The 13599-nt window shown below is 39.4% G+C and overlaps 1 protein-coding gene across 1 annotated transcript in view; it reads left to right on the top strand.

The window, feature by feature from the left end:
• The window catches only part of LOC122803780 (echinoderm microtubule-associated protein-like 5), a 3919718-nt gene that overhangs the window by 3585462 nt on the left and 320657 nt on the right, over positions 1-13599 (top strand). Inside the window, exon 39 of the mRNA XM_044073467.1 lies at positions 2447-2619. Coding sequence (XP_043929402.1) covers positions 2447-2619 — 173 coding nt within the window. The remainder of the gene's footprint in view (positions 1-2446; positions 2620-13599) is intronic.

Below are 13599 nucleotides of genomic sequence, written 5' to 3'. Positions count from 1 at the left end.
CTTTGTTTTATTTTTATTGCTGGTTCGCTGAACCGGAATTCACGAAATTGCACTTTCGTTGAAGTACACTTTTTTGAAAGTAAGGTCTTACTTTTCTTGCTCGAAATAATGATATTTCAGTCAAAAAAGTAGACACACACACACACATATATATATATATATATATATATATATATATATATATATATATATATATATATATGTGTGTGTATACATACATACACTGTGGAAAGTTAAATATTTTCTCTGGAGGAATTGTATTTATTTTGATTGATCAGGTAAGTAAGTAGTGATTTTTTTTTTAATTCCTTCAGACATGAGAATGCTTTTTCACCTGTCGTGGTCACTCTTAAATGTGGAAGTAGACAGGCATACACACATGGGCCACAGTGTATACGTTGCAGATTAATTTATTTATTTTTGTGCAATAAGAAATGCTTGATTAAAAATAGAATTTTATCATGTTTTTATTTTATTTATTTATTTTTTTTACCAAATTGCCTGGTTGCTAAATTGTTTTTTTGCATCATATTCTACTGACCATCAGCTCTTCCCTTATCTGCACTAGTGACTGATTCATTCCTGGGACAAGGTTTGGGCGAAGGGGGACTGGAATTATATCATATATGCAGATGGATGGGATTTTTCCTAAACCCTACTAATTCCTTTCTGCAGCATCTAAGTTGATGGCATGCAGTTTGTTTAGCAATACTTGTACCCTTCTTCTGTGGGCACACAGACAGCCCCACTGCTTTGCAGAAGCACTTCATTGTGACCCTCAGTCTCCATTTGTGATTATACTACTCACTACCAAAGCATATGCCCCCAAACCCTCCTCCTGAGTGAGGTGAACAGGCTCTGTATTCCCCCCTGTCCCTATCTGGCTTCTAAAGTGCTGAGACTGCTACTCAAACCTGTTACCTAAGGTCATAGGCAAGGTTCCTTCCATCTATGCCATAGAAATAGAAGTTTTGTTAGATGTACTTCTGATGTAAGATCTACATGCTGATATTTCATATCAGTTTCAAGTCATTCAAAGATCTGCTTGTATTATAAGGCATGCTTACATAGTGATTTCCAGGTCAGTGGTTTCCTTTAATAATTGGAGAATTTGTTCCATTCTCATATGTAAAGTTGTGTTTGTTAGTGAAACACAGAGGCCTCTAAATGGTGTACCACCAGTTCCAAAGCCATCTAAAGACTGTTGTGTTATATGAAGCCATATTGTACATACAAGGCTCACACACAGAGAATTGAAAAATAACCTGACTTTGATAACATTGCTTCTGGTAACAGAAGGATCCACATGAGACAATAACTAAACCTTTTAGTGGCTCAGATTAGTGATAATAATAATAATAATAGTAATTAATATTAGATTAGATTAGTGAGGTCTTCATATATATAGACAGATACATATATATGCCAAGAATGTCTAAATTTAATATGAATTCTCCTGAGACTTCTACTTGTCTAGAAGAAAGTACCGACATTTGAATACTTTTTATGGTTATGAATTAAAGTAAAGCTCTGGCATCAAAATATTATAGATAGCTAAAATATAACTTTATGATTATGCCCTACCTAGATTATTTTCCACATGATGTATTTTATGTATTTTGTTGCCAGTCCTGTTGGCATACCTCTGAACCTCTTAGAGCAAGAAATCTGGACAAAGCCATGAATAAAAGCAGGATGATGGTGCAAAGATAGGGACAATATTTAAATATTGCCCTTACAAATTTAGAAAGTTGATAGAATAACATGCTTTACATTGGCATTATTTTTTTTTAATTTTTCTGAAGGATATGAAGTCTGAAACTCAAATGTCTATCATCATTTTCTAACTTCAGTCTGTAATGATTTACCACTAATTTGGTAGAAAAACAGACCAAACATATGAGGCCAAAAGCTGGACATTCTGTGAAAATCTGTACAGTTGAGAGGTATGCCTACTGATATCTGTGGGATCTAGAAGTGTTTCCTGCAAATTCCTTTGCCATATTCACCTAAACTGCTACATATCAGTCAGATGACATGAGCTGAAGGAACTGCAGCTTCTGGCAATTTTCTTGCTTTGTTGTCTAGTTTATCCTGATCCCTGATTCACAGATTGTTTGCAGGATTTTTAGAATAACTAGGAATAAAAGAGGAGTCACTTGCTAATGTGAAGAGTGATAAATGTTTAACAGGGAGCATAACTTGAAAAACAGTTTTGATAACTGGGAACATAAATAGACAGCTTGGAATAAATGGAAGAAAACTAGAAGTAAAATAAAGCATCAGAGTAAGTAACAAGTTGAATAAATGAGACTGTCCGGAAGCATAAGTGGGATAGCATAAAGGACTACTTTTTTAGTAATATTGTGCTGTATATTAACTTGAGGCATGCACATATGTATTTTACTATTTCCCATATATGTTTCTTTAACATTTTTGCTCACAGAAGATGCTGAATAAGGTAACGCTGGGCCATGGAGCACGTACTGTGTGCTACAGTCCTGATGGAGACATGGTTGCCATTGGTATGAAGAATGGTGAATTTGTGATTCTTCAAGTAGCTTCACTGAAAATATGGGGAAAGAAGAGAGACAGGAAATCCCCAATTCAAGATATCAGGTAAAAGAAACAAACCAGATATATAAAATGGCAAAAAACATAAATGATAATCAGAACAAATGATTAATTTTCTTCTTAATATATAGTTTCCTGATAGAGTTGCACTGACTAGGTACTGTCATGAAAATATAAGATGTTCTTTATTAGATCACTGTTGCAGTGGCCTAAGCTGTATGGGTTATATCCTGCCCAAGTCAACCAGTTAGCATCCAAACCTTTAGGACACCTTTCACACCTCCCTAACCTCTGAAGAGCTCATAGAGAGCTGTTTAGTCAGTGGTTGGGGCACCAAACCTTCAGAACTCTCCCTCTCTCCGTCTCTCTCTCATATATATATATATATATATATATATATATATATATATATATATACACACATGTGCGTGTATATATATGTATATCTGCTCTGTCTGCAGACTTTGAGATGGTCTGCTAGCATTTCATCAAGGCTGAGAATATTTCTACCCTTCTGGGAAGATCCTTCCACTTTACCAAATGTTATGAGTAAAAGTTTACTTTTTTCAGAAAAGAAAGTGTTGTTTAAACTAGGAAATGTGTTTTAGTGGTTGCCACTAAAACATTTCTTCAAAAAGTTGATTTTTTTGTCAGCTTAATAATCTGTGAGTAGATTGTTTAAAAATCACTTTACTTTCTTTATAGGATCATAGGATAATTGGAGGTTACTAGGCTGTTGGCCCTAAGGCCTGTACAAGTCTAGCCATGTTATAGCCTTATTCCGTTATGGACTAATATATACAGCCTATGTTTGCTGAAAGATCTAAGCTCAGCACTGGCTGCCTCTCTCTGCGAGGGACACAGGTGAAACCCCTGGTGTAAATTTATGGTTTCCCACCCAGTTGTACAAGTTACACTTAAATAGGGTTATTGAAGAGCTCTGTTTTACATAAATTGGGAGCTTGCTTCAGAGGAGTGGCAACCTCTGAGACACATAGCTGTCTCTCCAGCTTGTCTTGTTAATATCACAGGCTAGGTTAAGATCCCTAGAGCGAGTGAGTCTTGTCCCACTGGATTTGCAGATGTGCATCAGCTTCATCAAGCCAGGGTCTGAGACTGCCCTGTAGGCCAGGCACAAGTCTTCTCTAAGCAGTCTATATGATACTGAATAAAGTGATAGGGCCTTCAGTCTGTCCTTGTAGGTCATGTGTTTTAGGCCTTGAATTTTCTTGGTGAGAAACCTTTGAGGTCTCTCCAGTTGCTGCAGATGTCTGGTGAGGTACCTACAGAAGGGAGCATTGTACTGTGTTATTGGTCTGATGAGAGTCAAGTACAGAGTTATAACCTTCTTAGCTTTGGATGCTATACCCTTGCTTATGAGGTGTGCAATGAAGAAGACCTTCCTTACTTCCGTGGACACCAGATGATCAAAATTAAGGCTGCTATCAACTTGTGTTCCTAAATCTGTGACTACTGGGTTTGAACTTAGGGGAATATTATTAATGCTGTTATTAGCAGGGGGTACTCCTTTGCTGAAGGGGATGATAATGCATTTGTTTACATTTAGTTTAAGTCCATGGTATTGATACCAGTCATTTGTCTGTGTAAGTCCATTTTGTAGTATGTTGACATTTTTGGGAGATTCGATGATTGCACCCAGTTTGCAGTCATTAGCAAACTTGGGAAGCCATACACCATCTGTTTTTGCCTGGACTTCTGAAAAATATTTGGCAAACAGTAGGGGGCCTAGCACAGATCCCTGTGGAACCCCAGTGGTAACAGGTCTGCTAGTAGAGTTGGCATCCCCAATTTTGACTATATGTGTTATGTTTGTGAGCCAGTTGGCAACCCATCTAGTGACGTAAGGGTTAATCCCCAGCTGGGTGAGTTTCTCAGTGATGCCTGAGTGAGGGATTGTGTCAAAGGCCCTGGCTAGGTTGAGATAGGCAGTGTGAACTGTTTTGCTTTCATCCAGGGTCTTGATGACATTCTCAAATAAGTCCACCAGTTTAGCAGGCAAGATCTGCCCTTAACGAAGCCGAATTGGGTCGGGTCAAGAGTTTGAAGTTCACCGATATCCTTGTTGATAAGATCCATGATTATTCTCTCCATGGCTTTGCAGATAAGGCTAGTTAGGCTTATGGGTCAAGAGTTCCTGGGGTCAGTTGAGGGACCCCCTTTGTGCAAGGGGATTACAGTTGCTGTTTTCCACTTAGCTGGGACAAAACCGGTGCTTAGACTGAGATTGAACAGCATGCTGTGCAGTTCTGCTAACTCCTGTTTTAGACTGTTTAATAAACAGCTGGGAATGTTGTCCAGTCCCATAGAGGCTGTGTTTTTGGCCTTGGAAAGTGTGGCTATGAGCTGCTTTCTGCAGATACTAGGCAGAGGACTGGTGACAGGTATGTTATGGGGTATGATTAGTGGGGAGAGGGGGGTGAAGTTTTCGCCAAACCTGTCCGCTAGCAGATTGGCAATGTCCTCAGGATCAGTATGAGTGGTACAGTCAACAGCTAGTTCGGCACAAAGCTGGGTCTTCCCTTTTAGATTTCGGACATAGCTAAAGAATGCTTTGTGATTTACCTTAGCTAGGGATGGTAATTTAGTTTTGTAATTAGCTTTAGAAGACTTTAAAAGATGTCTAATCTACTTGTTTATGCTTTGGAGATAGTTCTTCCTTTGCTGGGACCATTCCCTCTTGTTTTTTGACAGCAATTTATTTTTCTTATTGTATAACTTATTTATGCTGTGTACCAGGGTGGCTTATTTTTTCATGAGGATCTTGATTTGATCTGTTCCGGTACAGCTGAGTCTATACCTTTATATGTGTTTATATAGGACATTTGTGTACACTTCAGTATAGGGGTCTTCGCTGTCAATGTTGGCAGGGGGTCTGAAACTATTGATGCCATCACTCAGTAGGCTATAGCTTGCTTTGGAGACATTTTCTTAACCTTTTTGTCCTGAGGTTGGGTCAGGTACGATCGTTACTTCGAATGAGACTAATTTATGATTGGACTTTACCAGGGAGGGCCCCACACATGGGGTGGTGCAGCAATCCCAGATGTTGGTGAGCACTATGTCAAGGATGTTAGAACTCCTTATTGGGGTGCTGACTGCCTGCTGCAGAGCATTTGTGTTAAAGTCCATGAACCTTTGTGCTTATATATGTTACCCATATGATGGAAGGATAGTTAAAGCACCCATGAACAGAGTATTTGGCTGTACTGAGAGTGACTCAAGTACATCCAGGTAGGCTGTGTGGTTTTCTTTGTTCATAGTGGGGGGGCATCTTTCCTTCAGTTAGCTGGACTTGGAGTAACTCTAGGGAATTGTACTGTTTAACCAGTCTAGAGGTGTATATGACTTTAATGAAGATAGATACTCCTCCCCTCTTGTTTTTTCACGTTATTGTGTGGTCTGAATGTGTGGAAGGCATTGTAGCCCTGAATGGCCAGGGTACTCTCTGAGGTCTTGAACCATGTCTCTGTGAATGTGCAGACATCAGCATCTTCCAGGGTGAGAAGTGCATCATGTGAGTACAGTTTCTCATTTAGACTCCTAGCATTAAGCAGCATAACCTTGAGTTTGTTTCTGGAGGATATTTTTATGTCAGGATTTTTTTTCTTATGAAATTGCATAAAAAAGGCACTATGGGGGAGGTAAGTACTTTTGTCAGCAACCTAAAGCCTAGAGGCGACAAGGGAAGACCATCTCTGGCAAAACAGCATGATTTGTCAACCATATCATCCCAGGCTGTCAGATACAGTATCCCCCTGGATTGACACCAGAAGCTAAGCCAGTTTTTGAAGTCCATCATTTTTTTGTTTGTATTGTGGCATCATCCTTGGTGAGGGAAGAATGCTGCTTAGGGATAGGCACATACCTGCCTGGGATGCATAATTAGTTCCATCATGTCTTTTCATATAGTCCAGTGAGGTGCATCGCAAGTCATTCACTCCAACCTGGACTATGAGAGAGTCATAATAGCACTTGCTGTTGACTGACTTGAGTGCATGTGTGATTTGACAGATGCTAGGACAAGACAGGCAGCTGATCATGACCTTCTTTTTGTCCAGCCTAGTGAGGGGGTCACTTTCTGTCTCACTGTGGAGTCGCCTGTGACCAAGATATTTGATTTAGATACATTTTGCCTTACGGGCTTATTGGGTGAGACACTGATGCATGTGTTATGTGTAGTGAGTGCTGTTGGGACTGTACTGTGTGCATGAAGTTTGTGCTTTGGAGGTCTTTGCTCTTTTGATATATTTCTAGTGAGTACCTCTGCGTATGTGGGGTTTTGTGCTTGGTATGTGTGGGAGGTGGAGTGTTGGTGCTGACAACCTGCTTGGTATTTGGTTTGCTGTTATGTAGGAGAGAAATGATTCCAGATTCATAGTATAGATACATCTCTCACGTATTGTATTTGCATGTTTTAGGAGTAGTAGGTTGTCTGTATATATGAGGCAATTGTTACATTGCCTCAGGATGCCCATGTTAATCAGCCTGGCTGGAGCAATGATGGGAAATTGGCCTTACATTATGCCAGGTGTATTCTGTAATAAGTGGTGGAGGGTGGGGTAAATGGACTAGGTTTTGTTGTAGAACTAGTAAAATTAGCGAATGTATGAAAGGTGTATGGGTAAAAACATTTTTTTAAGGAAAGGTATAGATAGGGCTTGATCTAGTATTTTATGGTCTGTGACTAAAACAGTTGTGCCTAAAAAATGTGACTTTCCAAACAGAAATTTCACCGACTCTGCCAGCCTCTTATACTCACTATTCAAGCACTTTTTTGGCTAACCATAGAACAAGCTTTTGGCTTTTCAGTTCTTCCCTGTCCTGTTCATGTTAGTATTTGGTGGTCCAGCCCCTTTCCTCAGCCATTGATGAGATACTGTGCTTTTGCCATCTTCTCTCAATTCCAGTGGCATTGCTCCTTAAAAAAGCTGCTAAGGATCAGGAGTTAGGTATTTTCTCTACAGCTGTTGGAGTGTCCATGGTGGCAATGGAGAACCACTCTTAGTCTCAGCAAAGCTGACTTAGAGAGATTGATTCCTGGGGAAGAGTCCCTTCCATGGATCATTCTTTTTCTAGGAAATCTATATAAAGAAATGAAAAGAAAGAGTTGGACATATTTTCCTCCTTTTTTTCTGAGTAGGGATGGAGAGAGTTGGCAGGGTTTTGGCAAGGGCTTATTTCAAGCCTTTAATTCATTACTTTCTGATAAATCAGTGAGCTTTAAAAGAAAAGATTTCCATCTCTGTTTTTTTTTAAATACCTTTATCACTTTTGACATAGGCAAACTCACATTTGTATAAGTAATCAAACAATATTAACAAGTTCACATTTATAACCATTATAAGACACAACAGTAAGACGCTGTCCAGTTCGATTCTCAGCTAGAGTGTCTTCTGCGTGGAGACATGCGTGAATGGGCATACCTTCGTTGAAGGTTGTGCATCAGGGCTGGTAACTCGGCACGTAAAAATCAACTATCAATCATTAGCGGACCGGAGTTCTGCTGTTGTGGTGACCCCTAACCGGGAAAAGCAGAAAGACACAACATAAGACATAACAATATGTGCGCCATGTTCAATCACAGCCTCATTTCAGGCTTTGTCCATACTGAATGGCACACAGCTACAGTAATTCCTCTCCATAAAGGGGGAGCACGACTACAGACCCTGGGAATTATCGCCTCGTTAGCCTGACGAGTCTGATATGTAAGACTATGGAGCGCATCATCATGGACTTTATTAACAAAGATATAGGGAAACTCCAAACTCTAGATCCCACTCAATTTGTTTTTGTGAAAGGTAGATCATGCCTGCTGAACCTGGTTGATTTGTTTGAGTCAGTCACCAGAGCTGTGGATGAGGGCCAGGCAGTTCATATAGCCTACCTCAAATCTGGCCAAGGCCTTTGATACCATTCCCCACTCAGAAATGGATAAACTCACAAAACTAGGTATCAACCCCTATTTCACTAAGTGGGCTGCAAATTGGCTTACAGACAGAACCCACAGTGTGATAGTAGCGGACTCCAAGACAGACTGCCAACCAGTCACAAGTGGAGTTCCACAGGGATCGGTCCTGGGTCGTCTACTGTTTGGCATCTACATCTCAGAAGTCCAGGTCAACACAGGAGACTCTGGCTGTCCAAGTTCACAGACAACTGCAAGCTGGGAACCATTATTAACTCCAAGTGAAGTAGACATCCTACAAAAAGGCCTGACTGAGACCAATGACTGTTGTCGAAACCATGGCCTTAAGCTTAATGCCAAAAAATGCATCGCCATCCCCTTTGGGAAAAACTCAGTTCCCCCTAATTTCCACATAGATGGGAGCCCACTGAAGGCGTTATCAGAGATCTGGGGATACAGGTTGACAACAACCTCTCCTTTGACCACCACATTGCCACTGTGGTCAGAAAGTTAGTCTGTGTGGCACATCTCATTACCAAGAGTTTTGCATCCAGGAAGAAAGAGGACATCATCTTTTCCTCTACTCATTAGGCCAGTCATCGAGTATAATGCCCTATTTAGCATGTAGCTCACTAGACACACGCAACAGCTGGAAAGGCCACAAAAGTACCTCACAAAGAGGATGCTAGGCCTTAAACACATGTCCTGCACAGACAGACTCAAAAATCTCCAGCTATTCTCTGTCTCATGTCATCTACTAAGAGGCGATCTTTGCTTGACGTACAAAGCCATGCCTGACCCAGTTCTGTTAGAAATGCTACATCTATAGAAATCCCAATCTCTCTGCACCACACGCTCTAGAGACCTCAACCTCATTACCACAAAACAACAGAAAATGCTGGAGGGGCAGGTTCATCACCCAGAGACTGCCCATGCTCTGGAATAGACTTCCCATACATGTCAAGTAGAGCACCTCACTGGCCCTCTTCAAAAGAAATCTTGATGAGTGGATGGGAAATAGAAAGTTCACCCCGGGGATCACTCCAGTGGCTGTACTTGATAGAGGCACTGGGAACTAATGTCGGGAGGCACGATGCCAGGGTAATCTTATGGACTAGGCTTGTAAAGGCTCCAGGGCCATTAGCCTAGTACACACATATGAACCTATGTGATGTTTAATCTAAGCAGCATTACATAAATTATTAAATTCCTGCCCTCTCTTAAAGCTCATTCCTCCTCCAAAACATTTTTCTGCATGTATTGTTCCCACAATTTCCATTTTTTCTATGTAATTTACTCATGTCATTTTCTAAAGATCCCACTTTGTTATTGTATCTCTTGTTACAAAATTCACTATTTCAAGTATAGATGGTTTGGATTTTGATTTCCATTTTCTAGTAATTGTTTTTTGGCAGCCACAAGAATTAAACTTAATGGGGCCTTACAGTGTCTAGGCAGCTCACATCTCATATCCCATCTCAAAAAAATCACTTCCCTAGCTACAGTTACCTGCTCACCCTGTATTCCTGATAGAGTACTGTGTAGGGAACGTTCAAAGTCTGCCAATTCACCACAGTCTCAGAAAATATGCTGCCAGCCACATCTTTCTTCCCCATCACACCTCCGGGCAAAAATCCCAAATCTTTTAGACACCACTTCATACCCAGGAGCCATAAATATGTCTTCCCAGTGTTTTTTCTTTTCTTTTTTTTCTTTTTATTTATTTTTTTTAAGAAATTGCATATCTAATCTCTTTCATAATCTTTTCGAAACTCTTCTGATTGATTCCCATAGAGTGAAATATTTGACATACCCTACTAATTATTCCCTTTCCAACAGCAGACTCTGCTCCAGACTCTATTAAAAACTCAACCCGTGCAAGACTTTTCATTTAGGATTCCATTATCCCTTGTTCTTTGTCTTTATTTTGATATCAGTCCCTGATAGGGAAGGCAATCACTAGCCTGCAGTCCAAATGTCTTTTTGGCCTCTACCCACTGTACTAGTCTTTCCTCACTAATTATATGTTCCCAATACCTTGGTTCCTATGCCAGCCCTTCCAGCAAACTCCTGCCCTATCTTGTCTGTTCTCTGTATCCCTAATTGCAGTCATCTCTATCGGCAGAATTTCCTTTCTCCTTTCCTGTGTTGACTTAGCTCCCAGCATACCCTCTGCTATCTTATGAATACAATACTCTGCATGGCTGTTATTCATCTTAAGGATCTGTATCCAAAATCCCATTCTTTCCTTATTTCTTGAATTACCCTCCTGCTTTATCACTACCCCTTTCTACTCTGAGTCAGAGCCCTCCAATTGTATTATGCACAAGAGCCTCATCTATGCAGCTCTGAAATATCCCCTCAGATCAGGCAGTCCCAACACCCCCCCCAATTCAATTGGGAGGATCAACCCATCCCACACGACTCCTGCCTTTTTCCCCTCCCAAATAAAATTCAACTGTTTATTTACTACTGTCCACAACTTTTGACAAAAACATGCCTAACCTGTCTACAAAATTAATGGAACCAAAAATGCCTTCATTGCCTGTATCTTGCTATCCATATTTATAGGCAAGAGCTTCCAGTTTCTCAGTCTCTGCATTATCTTTTGTGTCATCTATTCCCACACATCCCTGGTTGCCACAACCAAATCCCTTCTGATCCATACTCCTAAATACTTCATTTTATGATGTCCCCATAAACATGGGTATTGATGGACCAATTCATGTGTGGGTACACAGCCCACAGCTATAGTCTCTGTTTTATCTTCATTGATCCTGTATCCCCCGAAGAAAAAGAAACTGTCGTAGAATATTCCACAGCACTTGGACATCCCTCCCTGGTTCCATCAGGCACAAAACAATATAATCTGTAAATAATGCTAACTACTTTGAACACCATGCCAGTTATATCCTTGAATGTCTGAGTCCACCAACTTCCCTTCCAGAGGTTCAAAATATAACACAAATAGCAAATGGGAAAGAGGACACCCCTGCCTGTCTCCTCTGTTTAGATGCAACTTTTCAGAGAGGAACCCTTCTACTTTGATTTTTGCCTCCAATTCCTCATACATCTTTCTAATTAACCTTATTATTGTATCAGGAAATGCAAATGCTTCCATTGCTGTACTCACAAAATCCCAGCTTACTCTACTGAATGTTTTCTATGCATCAAGACCCACCAATAGTAGCGGTATTTTCTTACATTCTGCTTCCCTCTGGATCATTGTTCTTTTAATGGTGTCAAATTATTGCCTCCCCTCAACAAAACCACGTTGATCAATATCTATCAATTTTGACATCATTGTTATCATTCATTTAGCCATTATGGACATAAACACTTTATAATCATGACTTAGAACTGAGATGGGCCTATATGAAGATGGATCTCTATTGTCTTTAGGTATTATAGACACAACATCTTTTTTCCAGGATGTTGATGCCTCCCCTCCTTTTAAAATAACGTTAAACAAAACCTTCCAAAATTTTATCACTTTCTACCCTCCTAGCTTCCAAACTTAAAACAGAATACCATCTGTCCCTGGAGTCTTTCCTGTAGATTGGTTATACCTCATCATTTTTATCTCATCTCCCCCTGTCTTAACTGTTAGTTGTTGAGTCTTATCTACCTCTAACCTTGGCATATATATGTTTTCTATACATATTTCCATTTGTACTTTTTCTTTACTTCCCCTCTTCTCTGCTTTATACAGATTTTCATAAAATTTCCAAAATATCTCTAATACCTGTACAGGATCTGTGGTTATTTTCCTGATATAGGCACTCTAGGTTTGGCAACAATCCTTTCTGCTTTCTCTTGCCTAAGTCATTGTGCTGACATCTTTTGTGCTGTTGAGTTATCATCAAGAAATAGTTGCTTAAAAGCAATCTTTCTAAATTCATGCATACTATCCAGGTACTCCCTTATTTTATGTTTAGCACTCTGCAGTTGTACCTCCTTTTGTTCTTTAAGATTCCCGTCATTTTGTAATACTTTAATCTTTGTCAGCCCCTAAATAATTCTTATTACTTCTTAACCAGGTCTCTTTTTCTTTATTTTTTTCTTTATTTTTAAAATCCACTTTCATTCTCTCCAATTCACTAGTTATAACTTGTGGAGTTCTTTCTATATTCCCTAATAACTCCTTGATAATTGTCAGTACTGGTTCTTTAAATTCCTCTCTTATTTAATGGCTAGGTGGGGAAGTGCTAGTGTCTTATCTTTACTTCATTGCCTTGCATTTTTATCGTTGTAATTATTGGTGCATGATCTTGCTCCTGTGAAATATAATTTCTGTCAAGTCTAGCTCAGTTAATATTGCACCTTATATGGAAATATAAATGTATGTAAATTCTCTCCAATTTCCTGTTACTGAATTCACGTCTTTCATACCAAATATTTTTATAAAATTCTTCAGAAATCTACCCTCTTTTGTTATGTTTCCCTTCTTGCCCCCCCGGTACATTCTAATTGTTGCAAATTAGATTCCAGTCCCACTTATAAGTAGTATTCCTTGCTGAAAGCTGATTATTTCTTCCCAAATGCTCCAAAATAGCAGTTTTAGCTTGAATATAAATACATGCCAGTATCCCCTTACTGCTACAAATCTGCCATTATTATCTTTCCCCTCTCTTATATCACTGCTGGAGCTCCTCTGGCAATTAATATAAGAACTCCTGTTTTCCTTTGTCCCTTATATACTGCAGAATATCCATCCTGAAATCCTTTCTTTTTCAAATTCACATGCTTGGTTCTTTCCAAATGTGTCTCTTAAGGCATTGTTATTTGCAGTCTACATTTCTTAATATAATTAGGTATTGTTTCCTTTTTGTCTATACCTGTGAGACCATTCAGATTCCAAGATAATATAGAAATAATCCCCATTATGGTAAGAAGTCATTGTTCCCTTCTGTTATATATGGCTAATTTGTTTAGAATGTCTAATGCTTTTGTGATATGTGCACCCATAAATGTGTAGCAGGTTAATCCTTTATACAGTATTTTCTTATCAACATTGGAACCTATGTCACATTTTACAAGACTTTGTTTTAATAAAAACCCTCAAACAAGAAACCAAACAGAGCCCCAGAACACCCAAA

The sequence above is a fragment of the Protopterus annectens genome, chromosome 6.part0, assembly GCF_019279795.1.
Source record: "Protopterus annectens isolate FY-2018-M chromosome 6.part0, PAN1.0, whole genome shotgun sequence".
Taxonomy (NCBI): domain Eukaryota; kingdom Metazoa; phylum Chordata; order Ceratodontiformes; family Protopteridae; genus Protopterus; species Protopterus annectens.
The sequence above is the reverse complement of the archived record's forward strand: the minus strand, read 5'-3'. Positions and strand labels throughout refer to the sequence as shown.